Genomic DNA, 21,172 nt, shown 5'->3' with positions numbered 1-21,172 from the left:
CTTAAACGTGGATAGGTGGCTGCAGCCTTCATACTTACAGGCTTAAACAGTGATCAGGTTCTCACTCATTTCTGTGGCTTTTTTCCTGATTTAATTCTCCTGAAACGCGATTGTGCTGGAGTAGTTGTTGCCCCTTGCATTGATGTTTGATTACTATTCTGAAGTACACATGTTGCATTCGTTATTTAGTGGGTGCGTGCGTTACTGTACAGATGGACGCTATATTCTTCATAAAGCCATTAATGTAATTTACTCTTTTGCATAAAATAATTGTTTATTTCAGCCTGGTGAGCTTGCTTGGCTCGTGACATTAAATGCTAAAAAAGGCACTTAAATGTAACTCCCACCTTAATTCATAGACATACACTGTTTTTTTTTTTTTTGCAGTCTGTTTATAAACAAATAAATATAAAGATTATTTTATTTGATAAAGCATCTTTATGATGTGCTCTTTGCACTTTGTGATCTTGAAATTGTATGGCATTTTAAACGCAGCTTTAGGTTGGCATGTTGTTGCTGTACAGGCTTTGAGCTTTTGTGACATCCTCTGTTCCAACTGTTCCTGGCAACAGCTTGCCTCACCCTCCATGCTCCGCTCGCTATCCCACTCTGTGATGAGAATACTGAATAAGATGCCATTTCATTTCAGGAGGCTGTTGATGGGCTTTGTGAGGCAAGCTCGAACACACCGAAACAAAGACATGATTACAGGCAGGGTTTTCCCAGCACTGATGCTAAATTTTCATGCCTCTCATCGAGGACACTTGTCATTTTAACATTTTGATAGACCTAGATGGGAATTTTGGGCTCTACGCCTTTGCAAGACTGTGTTTGCAAACGTGTTATTTTGGACGGCAATTTACAGTCGCTTGTTGTGCTCAGATGGTTTGAGATTTGGCTGTTGTTTTCATACAGTGCAAAATACAGCCATGGTCTCATGTTGGCTGAATATTCTGGGCCCTGTTACTGGGTTTCATCTGAATTCAGTCTTGTTTTCTGCAGCACCTCTTAAGTAAAGAGATTACAAAACTGTCTGTTTCACTGTAATATAGATCAATGAAGAGCATCTAATAAACATTCTTGCTTTTTATATTTAACCACGGCTTCTCTTGTTTTCTCTCTCTCTCTCTTTCTCTCTTTCTAGACTGACCTTATCTTGTTTACAAAGATAACTGAACAGACTGCTGAGTGGAAAGAGAGACTCATGAGTTGGCCTGGTGGGTTTTCGGAGACGTTATGGATCTGACTAAAATGGGTATGATACAGCTCCAGAACCCCAACCACCCCACTGCTCTGCTGCACAAGGCCAATCAGATGCGCCTGGCTGGCACACTTTGCGATGTAGTCATCATGGTGGACAGCCAAGAGTTCCACGCTCACCGGACAGTGCTGGCCTGCACCAGCAAGATGTTCGAGATCCTCTTCCACCGCAACAGCCAGCATTACACCCTCGACTTTCTCTCACCAAAGACCTTCCAGCAGATCCTCGAGTATGCCTACACTGCCACGCTCCAGGCCAAAGTAGAAGACCTGGATGACCTGCTGTATGCAGCAGAGATTTTAGAGATTGAGTACCTGGAAGAACAATGCCTGAAGATCCTGGAGACCATCCAGTCTTCGGATGAGAATGATGCGGAGGTCAGCATGAACGACAGTGGAGGCGGCACAGAAGAGGATGAGGAGCGCAAGGGGAGGCACGGCAGGAGTGTCAAGAAGCATTCCATGGAGGAGAGCAGTTACGTATCTGCCGCTCAGCAAGCACTGGCACTGTCCGGCATGGTGGACCAGAGCCCCTCCGTCTCCACCTCCTTCGGCCTCTCCACCATGAGCCCAACCAAAGCTGCCGTGGACAGTCTGATGAGCATTGGCCAGTCCCTCCTGCAGAGTGGTATGCAGCACGGTAGGAGAGCATGACATAGATAACATTTTTTACTGTACTGTTCAATCAAGGATGTAAATCTGATCACAACAGTGATTCAATCCAATCCAAAGTACAGTTCCTTAGGAATAGTCTCAAATTAAACCACAATTTATTTGATTATTTTGGTAAAATTCTAATGTACAGTGCATCCGGAAAGTATTCACAGCGCTTCACTTTTTCCACATTTTGTTTTGTTACAGCCTTATTCCAAATTTAATTATATTAATCTTTTTCCTCAAAATTCTACACAAAATACCCCATTGTGACCATGTGAAAAAAGTTTTCTCGAGAGTTTTGAAAATGTATTAAAATTAAAAAACAAAGAAATCATATTTACATAAGTATTCACAGCCTTTGCCATGAAGCTCAAAATTGAGCTCAGGTGCATCCTGTTTCCACTGATCATCCTTGAGATGTTTCTACAGCTTAAATGGAGTCCACCTGTGGTTGATTGGACATGATTTGGAAAGGCACACACCTGTCTATATAAGGTCCCACAGTTGACTGCATGTCAGAGCGCAAACACCAAGCATGAAGTCAAAGGAATTGTCTGTAGACCTCCGAGACAAAATTGTCTCGAGGCACAAATCTGGGGAAGGATACAGAAAAATTACTGCTGCGTTGAAGGTCCCAATGAGCACAGTGGCCTCCATCATTCGTAAATGGAAGAAGTTCGGAACCACCAGGACTCTTCCTAGAGCTGGCCGGCCGTCTAAATTGAGCGATCGGGGGAGAAGGGCCTTGGTCAGGGAGGTGACCAAGAACCCAATGATCACTCTGTCAGAGCTCCAGCGTTCCTCCGTGGAGAGAGGAGAACCTTGCAGAAGGACAACCATCTCTGCAGCAATCCACCAATCAGGCCTGTATGGCAGAGTGGCCAGGCGAAAGCCACTCCTTAGTAAAAGGCACAAGGCAGCCCGTCTGGAATTTGCAAAAAGGCACCTGAAGGACTCTCAGACCATGAGAAACAAAATTCTCTGGTCTGATGAGACAAAGATTGAACTCTTTGGTGTGAATGCCAGGCGTCATGTTTGGAGGAAACCAGGCACTGCTCATCACGAGGCCAATACCATCCCTACAGTCAAGCATGGTGGTGGCAGCATCATGCTATGGGGATGTTTCTCAGCAGCAGGAACTGGCAGACTAGTCAGGATAGAGGGAAAGATGAATGCCGCAATGTACAGAGACATCCTGGATAAAAACCTGCTCCAGAGCGCTCTTGACCTCAGACTGGGGCGACGGTTCATTTTTCAGCAGGACAACGATCCGAAGCACACAGCCAAGATCTCAAAGCAGTGGCTTCAGGACCACTCTGTGAATGTCCTGGAGTGGCCCAGCCAGAGCCCAGACTTGAATCCGATTGAACATCTCTGGAGAGATCTGAAAATGGCTGTGCACAGACGTCTCCCATCCAACCTGATGGAGCTTCAGAGGTACTGCAAAGAAGAATGGGCAAAACTGCCTAAAGATAGGTGTGCCAAGCTTGTGGCATCATATTCAAAAAGACTTGAGGCTGTAGTTGCTGCCAAAGGTGGTTCTACAAAGTATTAAGCAAAGGCTGTGAATACTTATGTAAATATGATTTCTTTGTTTTTTAATTTTAATAAATTTTCAAAACTCTCGAGAAAACGTTTTTCACATGGTCACAATGGGGTATTTTGTGTAGAATTTAGAGGAAAAAGATTAATTTAATTCAATTTGGAATAAGGCTGTAACAAAACAAAATGTGGAAAAAGTGAAGCGCTGTGAATACTTTCCGGATGCACTGTATATTTAAAAACACATTAAACACACAAATGCTGCTGGAATACATTTTTACTCAGAAGTGGACTATAGACAATAAAAATAATACAGTTGAGATTTCTTTGTAAAGGACCACACTTGTACACATACAGAAGCTAACGTTGTCTAAAAACATCCAATCATGTCATTTGAGAGAATGTAAAAGAGGACAACACGTGACTTCTCTTTTAATGCCAAATATTGTTTATTTGCTGATTTTAACATTCTGTGAAAAAAGGAGGAAAAAAACTAAAATGTGGCCTGTTGCAAAAGTTATGGGACATTTTATAATTGGTTTTATTTTTTCCAGTATATTAAACTCTGCAAGAAATAGAAATTCTTCCCAGAAATGTGCAGAAAAATGACAACTTGTTCTTTGTAAGGGATGTTGCAAGCATGTTGTCTGACTAGGGGTGTTCAAACTTTATATGATTGTACACTAGCGTTTCTTGCATTTTTATATTTGAAGATACCTGGAGATTTTGTTTTGACTAAAAATATGAACACCTACTTTTTGAGTATTATTATAGTTCTAACATGCTTTCTTGCAGCATGTTAAAAATACAGATTAACCCTTGTTGTAATTTTGATAAATATCGGCCTGTACTATTCTGACCAAAATTCTACATAGTTTGGATGCCTTAGTTTATTGTATCAGATTATCTGAAATTGATTGGGATGCACACAAAAAATAGTCAGTATTATTTTGAAGCCTTCTACAATATCAATATTGTAAAGGCAAGAATTGTGATGCCAACTAACAAACGATATGTTGTGCAGCCTTACAGCATGGCATGGGTGCCGATCAGCTGCAGGGCAACTCCCACCCTGCAATGACTGAGATCAAGACGGAGATGATGCAAGTGGACGAGAGTGGTGAGCACGGGAGCCCCAGACCTGCAGAGTCGGGTGGCTCCAGCAATGGAGAGGCAGATAGGAGCCGGGACGGGCCTGGGACGCCCACCCGGAGCAGTGTGATCACCAGCGCTCGTGAGCTGCACTACGTCCGTGAGGATGGAGGCGGAGACCCACAGGCTGAGGTGGGCCAGATGGGGCCGGAGGGTGTGGTGGGGATGACCGAAAAGCACCTAGCATCTCTGTATGGCATGCCTCCCAACCACAAGAATGATGCCATGCTGTCCATGCCCTCCTCCATGGCTCCGTCCCTGCACATGGCACCGGCCCTGCCCATGTCCATGGACTTCAGCGCTTATGGTGGCCTTCTGCCACAGAGCTTCATCCAGAGGGAGTTCTTCAGCAAGCTGGGAGAACTGGCGGCTAGCATGAAACCTGAGGGGCGTGGTGGCAGCCAGAGTGAACGATGCAACGTGTGTGGTGCTGAACTGCCCGACAACGAGGCTGTGGAGCAGCACAGGTGAGTACCTGGCTGTGGTTATCTTGTGAATTTTACAGTGATGCCCAGCTTCAGTCCTGGAGATTTCACCTGCTAGTCAGGCTTTGCGTTTGGCTTAAGTTAAAATTCTACATTGTGAAATACACCTCTGAGAGTTTAGTTCCAAAGCACCTGCCTCTGGTATTCAGATATTCTTGAAAGCCTATTTAAGCCTGCTGGCAATTAAAGATGCCATGGGTTATGCCTCTCTTTGCTCTTTTTCAAAAATCTAGAAGGTATTATACAGCTTTTCAAAGATTCACCCATGAAAGAACCTGCTGTTACAAAGGATTTTCGTAGATTTAGGGAAAATAGATGTTTAAGTGGGTCACAGATACGTTTATCTGTTTAAAATCGCAAAGAAGAATCTTGAGCACAAATAAGTCATCTGAATCAGTGTTAAAACTAAACTGCAGGACCGGAGTCAAGCACCCCTGAACTAAATGTTTCACATCCTGTGACCTGTTGTAAAACCTGTGTTTTGCGTGTTGGATTCTTTGTTCGTAACTTTGTGTTTTGTGTGGGCGTCTGTTTTTGTTGAGTTGGCTGTTGTGGAGGCATTTTTTCAGGTGAAAAGTCTTTAATTTGGCACCTTCTTTTCACAAGGGAAAGGTGCATATAGTAGTTTGATGAGTTCAGTCATTGTTCCTTTGTGAAGCAAAGAAACATTACACATTTTCAGAAATATCTTGATTAAAGAGCTCAGTTTTGAGAAAAATGAAAATGATTTAGAATGATAGGCAGTGATTGCTTTATTTTTTATGTTGGATGTCAGTTTCCTTTACTTTGTTCTGTGATGGATGCGAATGGAAATGAATGCATTACTGATTTAGCCTTGTATATCTTTCTTCTATGCAAAGTATAGGTTTCCACTTAGTGGAGGAAATTGATGTTCTGTAAACATAAATACTGTTATAATTTAGCAAAGCCATGAAAAAAAACAAGGTTAATTATGTTGGGCTTGTTGGATTTCATGCAGTATTCCAAGATGAGAAAAGACGGTCTGTATCGCAACTGGAAAATTGTTTGCATACGAATTTATTCCTTTCAAGTTTCCTGTGATTTATTTTACTTTATCCATGTTTTAATTGTCTACTTTTCAAATCTAAAAAGTAAACGAAGGGGTAAATTATTTAGTATTTAATAAATAAATCGGGAATTTCTGCCTAATTTTTTGAGATGTAAACAGTCATTCTGAGAGGTTCAATATGAAATGGTTAATTGTCGAGAAATTTACCAGCTGCCTTTGCAGTACTGGTGATAAAAACCAGGGGTCTTGATATCTACAACACAAATGTAGCCATTTACGATGGCTTGATTAGATTAGACTCGATTCAGTTATGATTCACCGGGTTGAGATGCGATAAAAAAAAAACAATTATCGATCTTTTTATATATATATATTCACACACACACACACACACACACACACACACACACACACACACACACACATATATATATATATATATATATATATATATATATATATATATATATATATATATATATATATACACACACAATTCCTATTTTCCTACTGTCTCAGGACTTGGAACTTTTAAAGCAAAGTATTTGTATCGATCCTTAATGAATTTACTTCCAATTTCTTTTATTAATAAATTAAATGGAAGTGGTGTAGCAAGTGAACTAGAAGGCTCTCATTCACTGCTATTGCTTGGAGCACATGAGACGCTACTGCCACTAATATGTGATGAAACATGCAGTTAAGATATAGTGAGATAAGACCCAATGGCGGTGTATGTCACAGTACGTTACAGCCATCCTGCCCGTTTTTTTTTTTGTGATTTTATGATTTGGGTTTTGGTCTCAATGTAGAAAGTGTGGCGATGGCTGTGTCAGTAAAATATCTTCGAAAGGGGACATGCATCGTAGCGCGAAAGCTCTGTTTCGCAACGACTGAGACATTTTACAAGAAACAAGAAAAGGAAAAGTTTTTTGGTGGAGACGGGAGGAAAGTGTCTATAGCTGAGCTAAAGCTTAAAGCAGAGCAAAGCATGTGTGTTTTTGTTTATAATTTTAACCTAAATTATACTAGGACATTATCACAGACTGAGACATACTGGAAATAAATGTTGTGGCTGCCAAGGTGATTTGATTTTTGTTGAAAGGACAAAATGGCTCTTTTTAACATTTGGGTTGTGAATCCTGACCTAACCTGGCTTTTAATGCAGAGGGAGCCAGTTGGATTTCTCACTCATCTGGCAGCGTTTTTGTTATGTACGCCTCAGAGTGTCCGGGTGCTGCACTTCCAGGTTCCGCCTTTTGCGTTCCCTCAACATTACGTTATAAATTAAATATATAGAAAATAGATTTTTTACATTTGTGAATTGATTCAGGATCGTTCACGTCTGCGTGGCGATGCATCTAAGAATCTTTTTTTTTTTCCCCACGCCCCTACTAATAATGGTAGAATAGGGGTGAATCTGATGGTTATCTTTGGGGGCAATTTTGCTTTACAGTTCCCTGCCTCTATACACTGAATGGATTAAATGTTTAATGTAGCCCAAAAGCTTATCATAAAACAGTATCTCAGACTCGGACAGTATATTTGTAACCATTTCATGTAATAACACTTTAAATACTTTACACCTGTGGTTCCTATCACCACCACTCTGAGCAATTCTGACTCTTAAGTTCTCTACAGCAGAGTGTTTCACAAACTTTGTTGACCTCTTTGGATCCTTTTGAAACATATTTGTTAAATGCATCTTAAATTGCACAACTATGATATAGATCTGTTCAACAAGTGGTCAGTGCATTAGAGTACATTTGTAGTAAATAAAAGATAAATGCTCCCTGTGCTGTTGATCTCTTTGTGGTTATGTGTGTGGTAGTTACTTGGCGGTGGCGTGCAGGCCCAGGGTGTGCTGATCATTTCCAGGCTTGCTCTGGTGGCTGCTGAGTGGTCCTGGAGAGGCGCTGGTTGGGCCCATTAGCCGCACCTGGGGAGGGGGCTGGCTAATGGGAAGCAGCCTCTACGCCCACCCCCTGACCCCCATGGTGTGGCCAGTGATGGGCAGGCCTGCTTGGGCCCCAGCCACCGGCCACAAGGAGGGCCTTATTAGCTTTATGAGAGGGGCAGACTGTCCAGCCCAGGAAATGAGGGCCGCACACAGGACCTGGTCCGACCTCCACAGCGTAACCTTTTGGCCACTGCGCTGGCCTCTGCTTCTCGTCAGCGTAGCTGGAGGGGGTGTCACGGTGAGCAGGAACGAAGCAAGGAAATCCACGCCAGGCACACCAGGCTCTTGAAGCCCTTGTTGCATTCTTGCACCAAGTCACATTATGTTCTGATTCATACTGGCCAGTTCATTGTCACTGTTGTAACTTGTGTCTTCAAAATCCTAAGTTTATAGAAGAAAAGGATATTCTTATACATTAACTGTTTTCATTCCATGTTGTTTTGTAGCGTGTCAAGCAGTCCATTTATAATGAAAAGTTTGCACAATATAAAGTGCAGCAAGCATTTTTTCAACTGTGGGGGTAAAAAAAAGTTTTGGGCTTTGACAGTGACAATATACAGTGCCTTTCCAAAACGCCTCACCCTCACTCTCTGGTAGCATTAGTTGCTTGTGATACCTATTGGATAAAAGGGGGGGCAGGCTCTAAATTTTCTAAAAATGGTTTTCCTTATAATTTGCTTGCATAAGCATGTATCTCACTGCCACTAGCTGATTGGATAGCATTTTTTAAACCTCTGTTTTAGTGGATTCCTTGATTGTGTCAGTTGATACTAGTCATAGCTATTTTGACATTGCTCTAATCTGCTGGAATGCACGATGGTTAAAGTTCAGCTGAAGATTCAGTTTCAGGCCTCTCACAAATATTGACATGTCTCTGAAAGAGGTCAAGATGGCTTTAATAAACATCTCTAAATTGGCAAGGTGAAGAGCAGCTTGTAGTTTTCTCAATCTCCATGATATTTAAACTTGTTTATGCTCAAAAGGGAATAGTTGGCACAATCTTGTAATTTAAAAGTTGTCTGTACTCAGTGTGAATCATCATGAATCATTGAGCTGAGCTGGTTAGTAAAGACATGTCATGGTTTGCATTAAAAAAAAAAAAGAAATGTCATGGATAAATCGAATTGGTTTCCATTTGGTAATGAATTACTGGAGCATATATTGTGGTACAGTTTAATGTTGCTTGTTTACAGTGTTTTATTGCTGTCTAACAAGGCCTAAACTGTAGGTCTTTGTTGGTCTTATTTTGTTTTTGTTTTGTTTTTTTTAATCTCCTGGTTTAAAATTTATTTGGTCACTTTTAGGCTTTCATGTTTTGACACTTGTTGTTTTTTTTATCAAAGAGAATGTATTTCAGCAGCTATGACTGTTAAGCTTAAGTCTTTTTTTTTTTTTTTTTTTTTTTTAATTGCCCTCTCTCTCTTACTTCTTGCCAGCAATATCAAGTAAAGACACCGATTGTAATTTGTTTCAATTTTTTAAGTCGTGTGCTTGTTTTGTTGTGTGACAGAGATGGCCGTGTTTGTGTTTTCCAAAGGCTCTTTAGAGGCTTGTACTCCTGACAGCTTGCGGCACACAGGGAGACGGGTCTTGTGAGTAATTACAGATTATTTCCCAGCATCTTGTGCCAGGGTCCCCCGCCATCTCTAGTTCCAAATGTGAAAAATATTTCAGTTTGAGAGGTCATTTGGTGCAAACAGGTCAAGTTAATTGGCTGTAATTGTTTCCAGACATGGCACGGGACTGGGCGCACGTCTGTGTATGTGCATATTGCAGCAAACGCATCAATAACTAGTCACTTCCTGCGTGAATTCAGCTCGCTCCATTCATTGTCCAGTGCCCTGGGTTGTGTCAAAAAGCTGTGGATGGATGAACAAGATGTGTATTGATTCTGAAATGGAGAGGAGGGGCAAGGAGGCTACCCCTTGAAGTGGAGCTCAGGAGTTTTGTGGAGGTATCGGAGAGATATATGACTGTGGGATACCCAAATGAAAGGGTTTGTTTGTTTTGCAGTCACCCACGGTTTCCTACAGGGGCTAAATCAAAGCTTGCTCTCAACAGCGTAACAGCTTTCTTTCTTTCTTTCTTTCTTTCTTTCTTTCTTTCTTTCTTTCTTTCTTTCTTTCTCTCTTTCTCTCTTTCTTTCTCTCTTTCTTTCTTTCTCTCTTTCTTTCTCTCTTTCTTTCTTTCTCTCTTTCTTTCTTTCTCTCTTTCTTTCTTTCTTTCTCTCTTTCTTTCTTTCTCTCTTTCTTTCTTTCTTTCTTTCTTTCTCTCTTTCTTTCTTTCTCTCTTTCTTTCTTTCTCTCTTTCTTTCTTTCTCTCTTTCTTTCTTTCTCTCTTTCTTTCTTTCTTTCTTTCTCTCTTTCTTTCTTTCTCTCTTTCTTTCTCTCTTTCTTTCTCTCTTTCTTTCTTTCTCTCTTTCTTTCTCTCTTTCTTTCTCCCTCTTAAACCAGAGGCATATTTGAGCAGTGCTCATTTGTCTTGCTAAGGAAAGAGAGGATGGTGGTCCTGTGACTTCAGGGAGATGGGATTACAGAAATATTTTAGTAACCTGCCGATAAGAAAGTAATCAGCTTGCACAGAACAACAATAATTCAGGCAAAAACGCATACACAAGAAACGGGCTGTGCTTAGTATTCCAAACACGTTCATCCAGACAGAGGGGTCACCTTAGGTCTGTCTTCTATACTTAATGTGTGGATGTCTAGCCTCGTACAAAGAGCTCATCCCATGTGAAGAGCAGAAAGCTTTGAGGATGGTATTATTTTTTTATTGTCCAGTGTGGACAGCTTGTTTTGAGGTGTGCAGCTTAAGCTTCAGCTGCTGACAGACCAGTAACAAGGCTGACCTGAACGCAGCTAGCTAGCACATCTCTAGCGCCACGACTAGCCTCAGTGTTTAAACAGGAGGCTGGCCTTATCTTTGCATATCAGAGGCACTGATAACCCTGCACTCTCCTCTTCAGTATACCAAGAGCAGATTGGGCCGATAAGCTCCATGGAGCTTGCAGGGTGAGATAACACCAGCGTCAGGCTGCAGAGAGGTGAGAGAGGCACCTCGCAACGTTCTGCGCGTGCTTTGCGAGCGCAGCTGAGCTTCACCACAAGCCACCAACGCTCACGCAACAGCCATAACAACTGTGACACTGAGTAGCGCCCCTCGAAGCCTGTGTCATTCTAAGCAGTGCAGGTGAAACTTTGGCTGTAAAACAGTGAAAAATGTGCTGTGTGGCTTATTGCAAAAGGTTGTTTCCCATATTCTCACATTGAGTAAGTTATATAGGCTGGACTACATGTAAGTCTGTAGGTTTTGTCACAAATTCTATGTGGCATCATCTTTTTTTTTTTTTTTTTTTTTTTTTTTTTTTTTTTTTATCAATCCATTTTTAATCTCTCCATTTTGTCACACGGGTAGTTGGAGGGAAAAGTTGAACCAAACAGGTCATTCAGCCAGTGCTGTAAAGAGCTCTTGAAATTCTGAGGGCCCATAAAGATGCCATTGAAGTTTGTCCATTTATCTGCCCTGTTTTGTGTAAAATTGTGAAATGTCCCTTTCACTAGCTGATTGGATTGAGTTAGTGTAGTCCTTAACACTGCAACAATATGGTAATTGAGCGCGATGGTAATTAAGCCAAAGTGAGAGACTTCAAACAGGCGGACCCATCATTTTGTCAGGTTGCCCAATTAAAATGTCTTAATGCTAAAACTCTGTTTTGACTTTGCAAGGTTGTCTAGAAAATGAGAAAAGTGCCCTACAATGAATCTGACCTTTCCATTAATTTATTATGAATATGGGAGACGAAATAAGGAAGTGGGGCATTCTTTGTTTGAAAGCTTTTGTGATGTTAATTTGAGCTTTTCTCAGTTTTGATTCCAGGTAATGTATATAATCTGAGGCTCTTAATTGCTCATTATATGAGTTGGTGCCATTTTGTTAATGGAATGTTAAGAGTCATTATCTGTGTCTGATTTAAGTCAGATGTCTTTTTTAAAAAGCTTGTATTAAAGAAAATGGATCAGCTAAAGAGAATTTGATTAAATTTCTTCTGAAATCACCCATGAATTTCTGTGTGGCACTCACAGGCACTTTATTTGATAGCTGCAGCTGATTTAGTATGGATATGAACATTGAATACATGAATGTAGGATCTCCCACAGTGCTTGATTCCGGTAATGCTGATAATGAAAGATTGGAGTGCTGTCCACAGGAAGATCTGACATCTGTAGAGTTGGATGTAGATTTTTAATGGCTAATAAATGTTCCTCTCCTACTGTGCTTTTTTAGTTGATGGTGTTTGTTTATGCAGCGTAGATGCAGCAGCAGTTGGCAGGCATCCAATTATGGACAGCCTTTAAAAGGCCCTGGTTGAACTGTAAAGATTTACACCAGCACCCCTCTGATCTGAGATCTGGCTTCTGTCTTCACTGTCAAGAAGCGAGATGTATCGATTAAAGACTTAACACAGGGTTACATCATGTGGATTGGACTGCACACCTTGACTACAGCTGTGGACCTGTATCAAAACATCTCTGGTTTAGTAGAACAAGTTTGTTGTGGCATCTTGTACTGATAAGCACCATTTTATGATTTATTTATTTACCCCCCCCCCCCAGTGCTGTGTTCATGTTGGATATGCTCCGTTCATATCGGTGGGTCAGGATAGATATGGCACAGGCTTGGCGATCACGTTTACAAAATGAGAGGCAGAGTTAGTGAGGCCAGCATGAATACCAAATAAAAGTAAACTCAGATAGGCAGACAACACAGCCACATCTTATTAAAGCGATAAGCATCGTTGTGTGTGCGCCCTGGTAAAGCGACAGGACGGTTGTGCACAGGGCTCTCTCTCTGGCTGGGCAGCTTTTCACTGGCCGTCTCCTTATCTCCAGCCTGCAACTGGAGATGGAGGGATTACAGTCAGCAGCAAAGTGCTAGGGAGCCCAGTATGGTGCCAGGTGGCACACCAACCTTCCGCGAACATCTAAAGCCATTCTGCTCCACCACACACGCGCGCCCGTGCACACACACATACTGAAATCAGATTTAAGCAGTGGCCATAGCGATGTAGATGAAGCAAGCACAAGGCTAGCTGAGATAAGAGTGTGTGGTGTTGTGAAAGAGGAGGCCCTGTCTCTTTGGTGCTCTCCTAGCCCTCCCTCACCTGGCTGCCAGCGCTGAATAGCTGCTGGTCCAGCAGTGGGGCCTCTGACTCTCTGCTCATCAGGCAGCCTCTGCTAAAAGAGGCTTTAGTTGGACTCTCTCTTTTGTCGCCATGGGGTCCTCAGATAGGCTACTGTTCTGCTATGCCCCTCGTTAGTGAAAACAAGAGAAAGAAAACAAAGCAGTGTAAAAGTTTTTCTCCTTTCTTAATCTCCCTAATTATGTGCTGAATTCCTTCAAATGCATCCTAGGTTTATGCCCCCTAGAAATAAGTGTAATTGTAATATTTGAAAGATATGGTATGTAAGTTTGGGTTCCTTTAAACATCATTTTATTATAGCATTTGAAGTCATGAAAAAAATGCTCAACTGCTGAAAATTACTACTGTCCTCATGTTCTAGGCATAGTTTGATCTCTCTGTGAAAGTGTTGTTGTTTTTTTTTTCTTTTTCTTTTTTTTGGAGAGGTATTATAAACCAGCAGTTTCCTCTTTCCAGCAAGTACAGTGTTTTAATCCCATCAATTTCCCATTAGCATCTGGTTTCTGGCTCTTGCCACATGAAAGAAGACGTGTCGGTTCCCCCTCGGTGGTTCTAATGCGCTGCTGAGCTCCATGCACAATGAAGGTCCAGAGCAAAGGGCCAAGCCAAGCGTGCATGGGGGGCTGTGTGAATGCACTGCTGGGGCTCCGGAATCCCCTGGAAGTATCAAATCAGAACCTTCCGCGGGCTTCCACCGAGAGAGGCTCTAATTAGCTCCTTTGTTGCCCGTTGAATGGGGTGCCAGAGATTGGCAAGGGGCCCCCGATAGAGTGATACAAGCGTGCTAAGAAGGGGGTCATAAAATACCCATCACAATAGATCTGTGTGCAGCCGGCACAGGTAGGAGCAGTGGAGCTAGACAGTGCCGGAGCTTGTTTATCTGTTAAACCTGGCCCGGCTTTTGAAAGGCCAAACGGTGCATGCCAACAGGACACCGTTTGTGTTTCATGCTTACGCACTCAGAGGTAATCTTTTAGCAGAGGAGTCTGGGAGAATAATCCGAACAATTCTTTTGATTCCTGGTTTTCTTTTGACTACAATATTGACATTGCTTTGGATGTGATATTGCCTGTAGTCTCTCTCTCTCTCTCTCTCTCTCTCTCTCTCTCTCTCTCTCTCTCTCTCTCTCTCTCTCTCTCTCTCTCTCTCATATATATGTTGAGTTAATTCAGACATGGCCTGAGGAAGCCTCTTTCTCTTTCACTCCTCCATTATCTGGAGCTTTAGGCGTTTTGAGATATGAGATGGACACAGTCAAGAAAAACACAGAAAGCCGTGCAGCATGTTTTAAGCCACATTGTAATCCAGGGGGATCAGTTGGATAAATCGCGGAATAAAGCTTAAAACCATAATTGATTTATGTATTTGCTGACTGGAGACGCCTGTAGTGATTACCAGTAGGAGAGGCTGGATGATTGATGGCATGCCCTTAAGAGAGCGTGCCTGGAAGAGGGATGGGGCTCGCCACTTACATTATGGAATTCATAATGTCTCTAATTCAATAGACAAGAGATTATTTCACCAGGCACACTACCTTCATTTAGGCCTGAAGTGAGGGAGCTCTCTCTGGAAATTGCCTTTGCGCAGTCAACAACATGACAGTCAGGCCCACTTTATCACCCGCCAGACTAAGAGCATTGTGTAAAACTGAAATATTCTACTAATCTTCCAATTGCCTTGCTGTCGTTTTCCCATGCTCCTAAACGGCCATATTGTTTGTGGCTCGCACTTTATCATTCTCACGATCATCTGTTTAAATCCAGAATGAATCAGCACAAGCCAAAATGTGGTTGGTTGGTTGATTTATTTATTTATTTATTTATTTATTGTGGATGAACTGATTTCAGCTTTTACCCTCACCTATTTTTGACCTGTCACTGAAATAGTGCTTGAATTTTATTGGTATGTTACAGGCGGGGAGCTTTCCTCCCTTAGTTCAGGCTGAAGTGTTTTTGTGTTCACTCGCTGTCTGGAGTCCAAAAGCCATTCCATTTACTGGACTGATCACCAGTGCAGCCCACTGTGACATGTCATGACTCAAATAGCATCATTTCTGCTGTTTGTGTCCGTGGCAGGAAGATACAGATGATGCTGTCAGGAGGCGCCGTACACCATTAAGCATAGTGTGCTCCAGCAGAAGCCCCATGCTCTTTTTTTTTTTTCCCCCCTTTTTCCCTACACCGTCCTACGCAGCCCTGTCCTGCAATTTTACGCCCCGCACTCTCTGTTCGACCTTCGCAGTGAAGGAAAGTCACATTGATTCTCTGTCTTTGGGGTTAGCCGTGGTATCCCTTTGAAGTGACGAAAGTTTATTTTCCCCCCAGGGGTTTTGTGGGGTTGTGTGTGCCACCAGCACATCGGAGCCTGAGTCCCTAACAGGTGTTTGCGTCCTTATCATCATGTCACGCCTTATCTCTGGGGCTCAGCTTCCTGCATCCTAACACAGGCTTCAGAGTGGGGAAATATTTCACTTAGCCTCTGACCTCTCACACACACACACACAAACACCAACACACATGCAGTTCCTCACCAACCTCTGGCTGTGAAAGGAGTTTCACCATCAACGGTAGCATTTGCCCCAGCTGGCCTCAGGATGCTGGCCTTCTCACAACTAGCTTTGTAATGCCGGGGCCAGCTCTGGCTGCTTTTATATCAGCGAAAACACCTTGACATTGGAGATGAAAAGATGGTGGTTTTGGTAGGTTCTTGGAGAAGGTGGTCACAACAAAAGGCCATCTTATATGGAAATGGAGAAAACCGTTTGGCACTGGTGACTGGGCACGTTTTAAACCCTGCCCTGGAAGGTGCAGCGCTGGAGACTGGGGGTCTCCAAGCCATGAGAGCATCCATTGTGAGAGGTCGGCTCTGTTACAGTAGAGTGGATGCAGGGGTCTCGTCCCAGACAAAGACAGGGTCAAACAGGCCCCCATTATTTACAGTAGTCCCTTTCATTGCCCGAGTGAAACAGGAGCCTCCAGGGGCCTCATGGGAAGAGCAGTGTTTTTGCTCAGTCAGGCCTTCAGTAAGGTCAAAGAGCAGTGCCAGTGGGGGGAGCTGACTTCCCTGGCCTTCATAGTAGGGCTTTTTTTTATTGATCAGCAAAGAATTCTGTCACACAGGCAAAGTTTAGAAAAACAAGTGGGTGGTGGGGTGGATGACATCGAGTCACCATGGCTGGAGAGCTGCTCGAACTGTGGTAACGGACAGAACGCACCACTGTCATCTCTGTCACATGCACAAAGGACCGGAGACTTAGTAGACAATGTAGAGACTTTCTTTTGTCTGCGTTGTTTGGCCCGATCGGATTGTCTAAATTACTGAACTCCAGAAGGCCCCGCTATGTCCTTACATTATCACGTTCCACTAACCACTCAACACCAATATGGCTGCAGTTCCTGCCTCTTTCTTCATTTTGATAATAATGCTGGCCCATGCGGCTTGGTGTGTTATTGATTAACACCGAGATGAAAGCCGACACATTTAAGACTATCATATGCCTTCTTGTTGGACCCAATCCCCAAAGCCTTCTGAAACCAGTAGTATTTGTTTTCTTTCATTAAGAAGAGGGAAAGTAGCCCAGCCAACTCTTGGCTCCCCTAAGCACGGTGCAAATGCACCATCTGCCAGTAGAATCCCACATAATCTTGGCATAATCTTGACTTAAATGGTAGGAAGGAGATAGAGCAGGCGAAGAAAGAGAGCCCTACATAAAATACTCCGAACAGTCTGCCGGAACAGATTTTATTATTTTTAGTTCCACAATGCCAAGAGGGTCAGAGTTCATAGGTCAGAGGGCTGTATTCTGGGTGGGGTGTTGGTGGAGTCCAGTATGACCCCCAACCTTTCAGCCCATTGTCCTGGCTCTGACTCAAGCTGAGTTTGACGGAGGCTTTGAATTTGGTTGGGAGAGCACTGACCAAAGAAGGAAAGCTTTTTGTTCATAACCACCACCTGAAATGATACAGCACAGTTTTTGTGTGTGTTGTACATGAAAGCCCTATTAACGTGAATTCTAAACCAGTCTCAGTCTTCAGACTAAATTAAAACTTAATCATATCAAAACATTTTGTCTGTAAATTTGAAGATACAGTAAATAATTGTGACTGATTGGACTGGAGTACTCCATGTTGTAAAGTAGCTCTGATATCATAATCATTATTTACCCCAAAATAATAATAAATAGCCTTTGGTACTTTATTAGCCCATCCTTTCAAGCAGCTGCGGTTATTTCTGGACGTTACTGCCAAACCAGTCGTAATGAGTAGCACATCTTTCTCAATTTAGTGACTCGTCTGAGTCTTCTTAAATAGAGTTGTGCTAGTTTCAGTGGCCTCGGCTCTGCTCCCCCTTGCCCCATTGTCTCTGCGTCCCCTCTCCCCTGCTATTGTGATGAGGTAATAGCTCCTTCACTCTGGGCCTGTCAGCTGCACTCTGTTGTCTAATGTGTGGAATGGTTAAAAATAAACATTTGTGTATGCGAACTGGGAAAAAATATCAAGAAAGCGAGTATCTGGAGTCTTGTTAATGGGGTGGAAGTTGTTGGTGCTGAAATGATGAGTTGTGTATACTTCTTACACACTGGGATGCAAAGGGTAGATGGGAGATATGTAAGGGTCCTGACTGAGATCTGTGTGATTTTGAAGGATATAATTGGAGTTCTTTTGACCTATAAGAGCCCCTGAGACTAAAAAAAGGTGTTACAGCATAAACATATCACAATACTTGAAGACATCATCATGATTCTGAGGTTTGCAAATAAGTTGGCATAGACAAAATAGTAAGTTCAGTAGTTCAACTTTGAGTCTTTTGAAGAGCTCTGATTACAGTGACTTTGTAAACACAAAGCAATTATTTTTAAAGTAAACTGTTTATAGGAATAATCAAATAATTGGTAAAAATTAAATTATGAAATAGCTAATGGACAAGCTTTCTGTTAGTTTTGTTGTTTAGTTTTTCTAAAAATCTGTAGAAATATCTACAACTGTGTGTTCCAGAAGTATTAATGATTCCCGTATTATTTGCAAAAAAAAAAAAAGGACATTGTGAAAAGTTTATCACAGTAACATCAACAACACTTAAGGATTCCCAAGTTTCACTTTTCTTGTGTGAAGCAAAAATCAATCTTGATTTGAAGTACAGGAGGCGCTTGTGATGTGTTTTGATTCGTGATGAGACTTTCTGTCCTCTGTGCCAGTAAACACCAAGAGGTCAAACTGTTCCTCAGTGAAATGGGGTAAAATCAGGTCACCCTGAGCGATCTCAAGGCCTGGTGAACTGTTATCACAGGCCAAATGCAGTATACATAGTTCTGAAACAGTTCATTTTAAAATGGATCTTTTATATCTGTCAAAACCTAGTAAAAGTCTGGCCAAGTTTGGCCTTCAGATAGATCAGGAATGGCCACGAGTCCAGTAATGACAGCAAGAGTAATCAGTTGTTACATTATGTGGAAAATTCTGCCCTTTCATTGTTGTCCTTTCTCCTCCATCGGCTGGACAAAGGTGAGTGCTTGAAATGTGAACAATCAGGATTGGTCCTCTCAAGGCTATTGTGCTGTAGCTGTTGTGTGGGTTGGTAAGGGTGACATTTTCTTGTTGATGATGTATAATAAATCCAGAGAGAGGGAGAGGCCTGAGTCGCAGGCAGAAGGCCAGTAGCCGCGCCTGCGCAGGCTTTCAGGGCCGCAAGCCGCCGCTGCTGGCTTTCACATGGCCTCGAGGTCCTGACCTGTGCCTTTGTTCCGTGTGTTCGCTTTTCCTCAGCAAGAAGTGGGCTCTTTGAGTGCCCTCGACCCCCTGCCGAGCCTTCTACTTCACCACGTTAATAGTGGCACTGGAACTAATTTTCAAAACCTCAGATGTCTTGAAACCCCTGCATTGTCTCCCTCAACTCAAAGAATCTGATATTGTGTGCATTGTAGAGCCCAGTGCCCTTTTAAGGCTGCTTGTGCATGTTTAGGTGTTTTTGTTTTGGTTATTGGCATTGTGATGTAAGTATGCCTTTATGGTGCAGTTTTTTTTTTTTTTTCTTGTTTTTTTTTTCTGCTTTTTATCTGTAAACAAATACCACAGTTCCAGTTCAGTCCTCGCAGTCTGAACTTTGTTAGATTTGGCCTTGTTCTCTGAATCCTGTGGAATGATTGTATTTTGCAAGCACATTGAAATGTGCAATAAGATAGAGGAGCACTGTTTATATATGTTTCTCCCACAATATGCTTCCTAACTTCTGTCCTGCTTAAATTAACCTTGACTTTTATTAGCCTCTTCCACCCACACACAAATGGGCAAGACTAGTTATATGGAGCAAAGGTGCAGTACTGGACAGCTGTTGATCTCTCTCGCTCTCTCTCTTTTTTTTTTTTTTTTTTTTTTTTTTTTTTTTTTTTTTTTTTTGTTGCTCTCGTCCCTTTGATTTCCACTCTGGCTACATTCAAAGTGAAGTCAAGGGTGATGGAGCAGAGCTTTTATTATTTTATTGGAGCAGTGCAGAATTCCTTCAAAGGTGCTGCATCACGTTTCCCACTTCCAGGCCCATATTCTCACACTTGGTGTCATTCTCTCACTCTCTGTCTGTGTGTCTGGGTCTCTGTGCCTTTGTGCACCAGCACTGTTTTAGATGTTTTAAGTAGGACCTAAAGCATGCTTGCCATGTGTGAAACAGCAATAACCAAGTGTGTGATATCAGCATTTTTTTAAAACATCTGACCACTTAAAAATGTAAAATTTTGTTAATGTCCACCCTGGAGAGAATTTTTCTTAAACTCAGTTTTCAGTGACCCAAAATTCAGTGACATGTTGAAATGCAGATGTTTTCAAAAAAACATCTGTAGCCGTATGGACAAGCAGGTCTGTTAGTAAACCTGCACTCTCAATGATGACTGTGTAATTTAAACATGCAGTTCAGCCCTATAGTAAACTAAAACAGAATTAGCTGAAATTAGCTGATTTTCAACTTTTGACTACAATTTTCTAAGGTTTTAAGTTAAGTCACCATGCAGAGCTTCCTGTATTTTCCTCTGTGAATGTGTTTTCTTTAGATGCCCACGTCGCGCTTCCGTCACAGGTTAGTTTGATTTTACACATCCTACAGGGTTGGGATGATGTTAAGGTGAAGTGTTACCATATTTTTGAGTTTGAGTCATGCACAGCCCTGTACTGTAGTCTCTGCCATCTGTATTTTCCCTCCTTTATTCAAGTGATGCCAATATCAGCTGCACTCATCATAAATCCACCTGATGGAGTTTTGTTGCAAATTTTTTATCAACATGAACAATAATAGCAATGAATTGTCCCAGCCATAGTTTTAAGTTAAGTTCTAACATGTCTGCAAATCATGCCTAACAACATCTTGCTCGGCAGTGTAAAGTGAACTTCCTGCAAACCATATCAAAGCTTGGGTACCTGCGTTTGATCGACAACAAATCAGTCGCTTTCTTGGGCACTGTCAACACATGCGCAGCTGAGAAAGCGCTGTGTGTCTCTGTCAGCATCGGAGAGCCTGGTGTGAGGACACTGTTCCCTGCTTCACATGCCCACAGGGCCAAATTAAAAATGTGCAGTAGGTAGACAGCAGCGCAAGCAGGGAGGAGGTCAATATTAGATTTATCACCTCTCGAAACATTTGGAGAAACTAACCAGAGGGCTCGCTAGTCTCGGGCTGCACTAAAAATAAACGCCACATGTGGACCGCTTGCTCTCCCTGAAGAGCCACTCCAGGAACTGTCTGTGTCTGTGGCACTCAGCAAAGCACGAGATAAAGCAGAGAGAGAGAAAGAGCAAGAGGAGGGCTACTGAACCTGGGGACAGCCAGAGGGGATTAGACATCACCCAGACTGCCTTTGAAACATGCTTTAGTTAGAACTGCAGGTGATGCATATTCTTTATGTTATG

At 42.3% G+C, this 21,172-nt stretch overlaps 1 protein-coding gene across 2 annotated transcripts in view; it reads left to right on the top strand.

Annotated features, from left to right (window-relative positions):
• The window catches only part of zbtb16a (zinc finger and BTB domain containing 16a), a 116,476-nt gene that overhangs the window by 1,729 nt on the left and 93,575 nt on the right, over positions 1–21,172 (top strand). For both annotated transcript variants that reach the window (XM_017719856.2, XM_037545716.1), the window contains exons 2-3: positions 1,145–1,900; positions 4,484–5,078. In XM_017719856.2, coding sequence (XP_017575345.1) covers positions 1,237–1,900; positions 4,484–5,078 — 1,259 coding nt within the window. In that variant the 5' untranslated portion in view covers positions 1,145–1,236. The remainder of the gene's footprint in view (positions 1–1,144; positions 1,901–4,483; positions 5,079–21,172) is intronic.

The sequence above is a fragment of the Pygocentrus nattereri genome, chromosome 16 (genome assembly GCF_015220715.1).
Source record: "Pygocentrus nattereri isolate fPygNat1 chromosome 16, fPygNat1.pri, whole genome shotgun sequence".
Taxonomy (NCBI): Eukaryota; Metazoa; Chordata; class Actinopteri; order Characiformes; family Serrasalmidae; genus Pygocentrus; species Pygocentrus nattereri.
The sequence above is the reverse complement of the archived record's forward strand: the minus strand, read 5'-3'. Positions and strand labels throughout refer to the sequence as shown.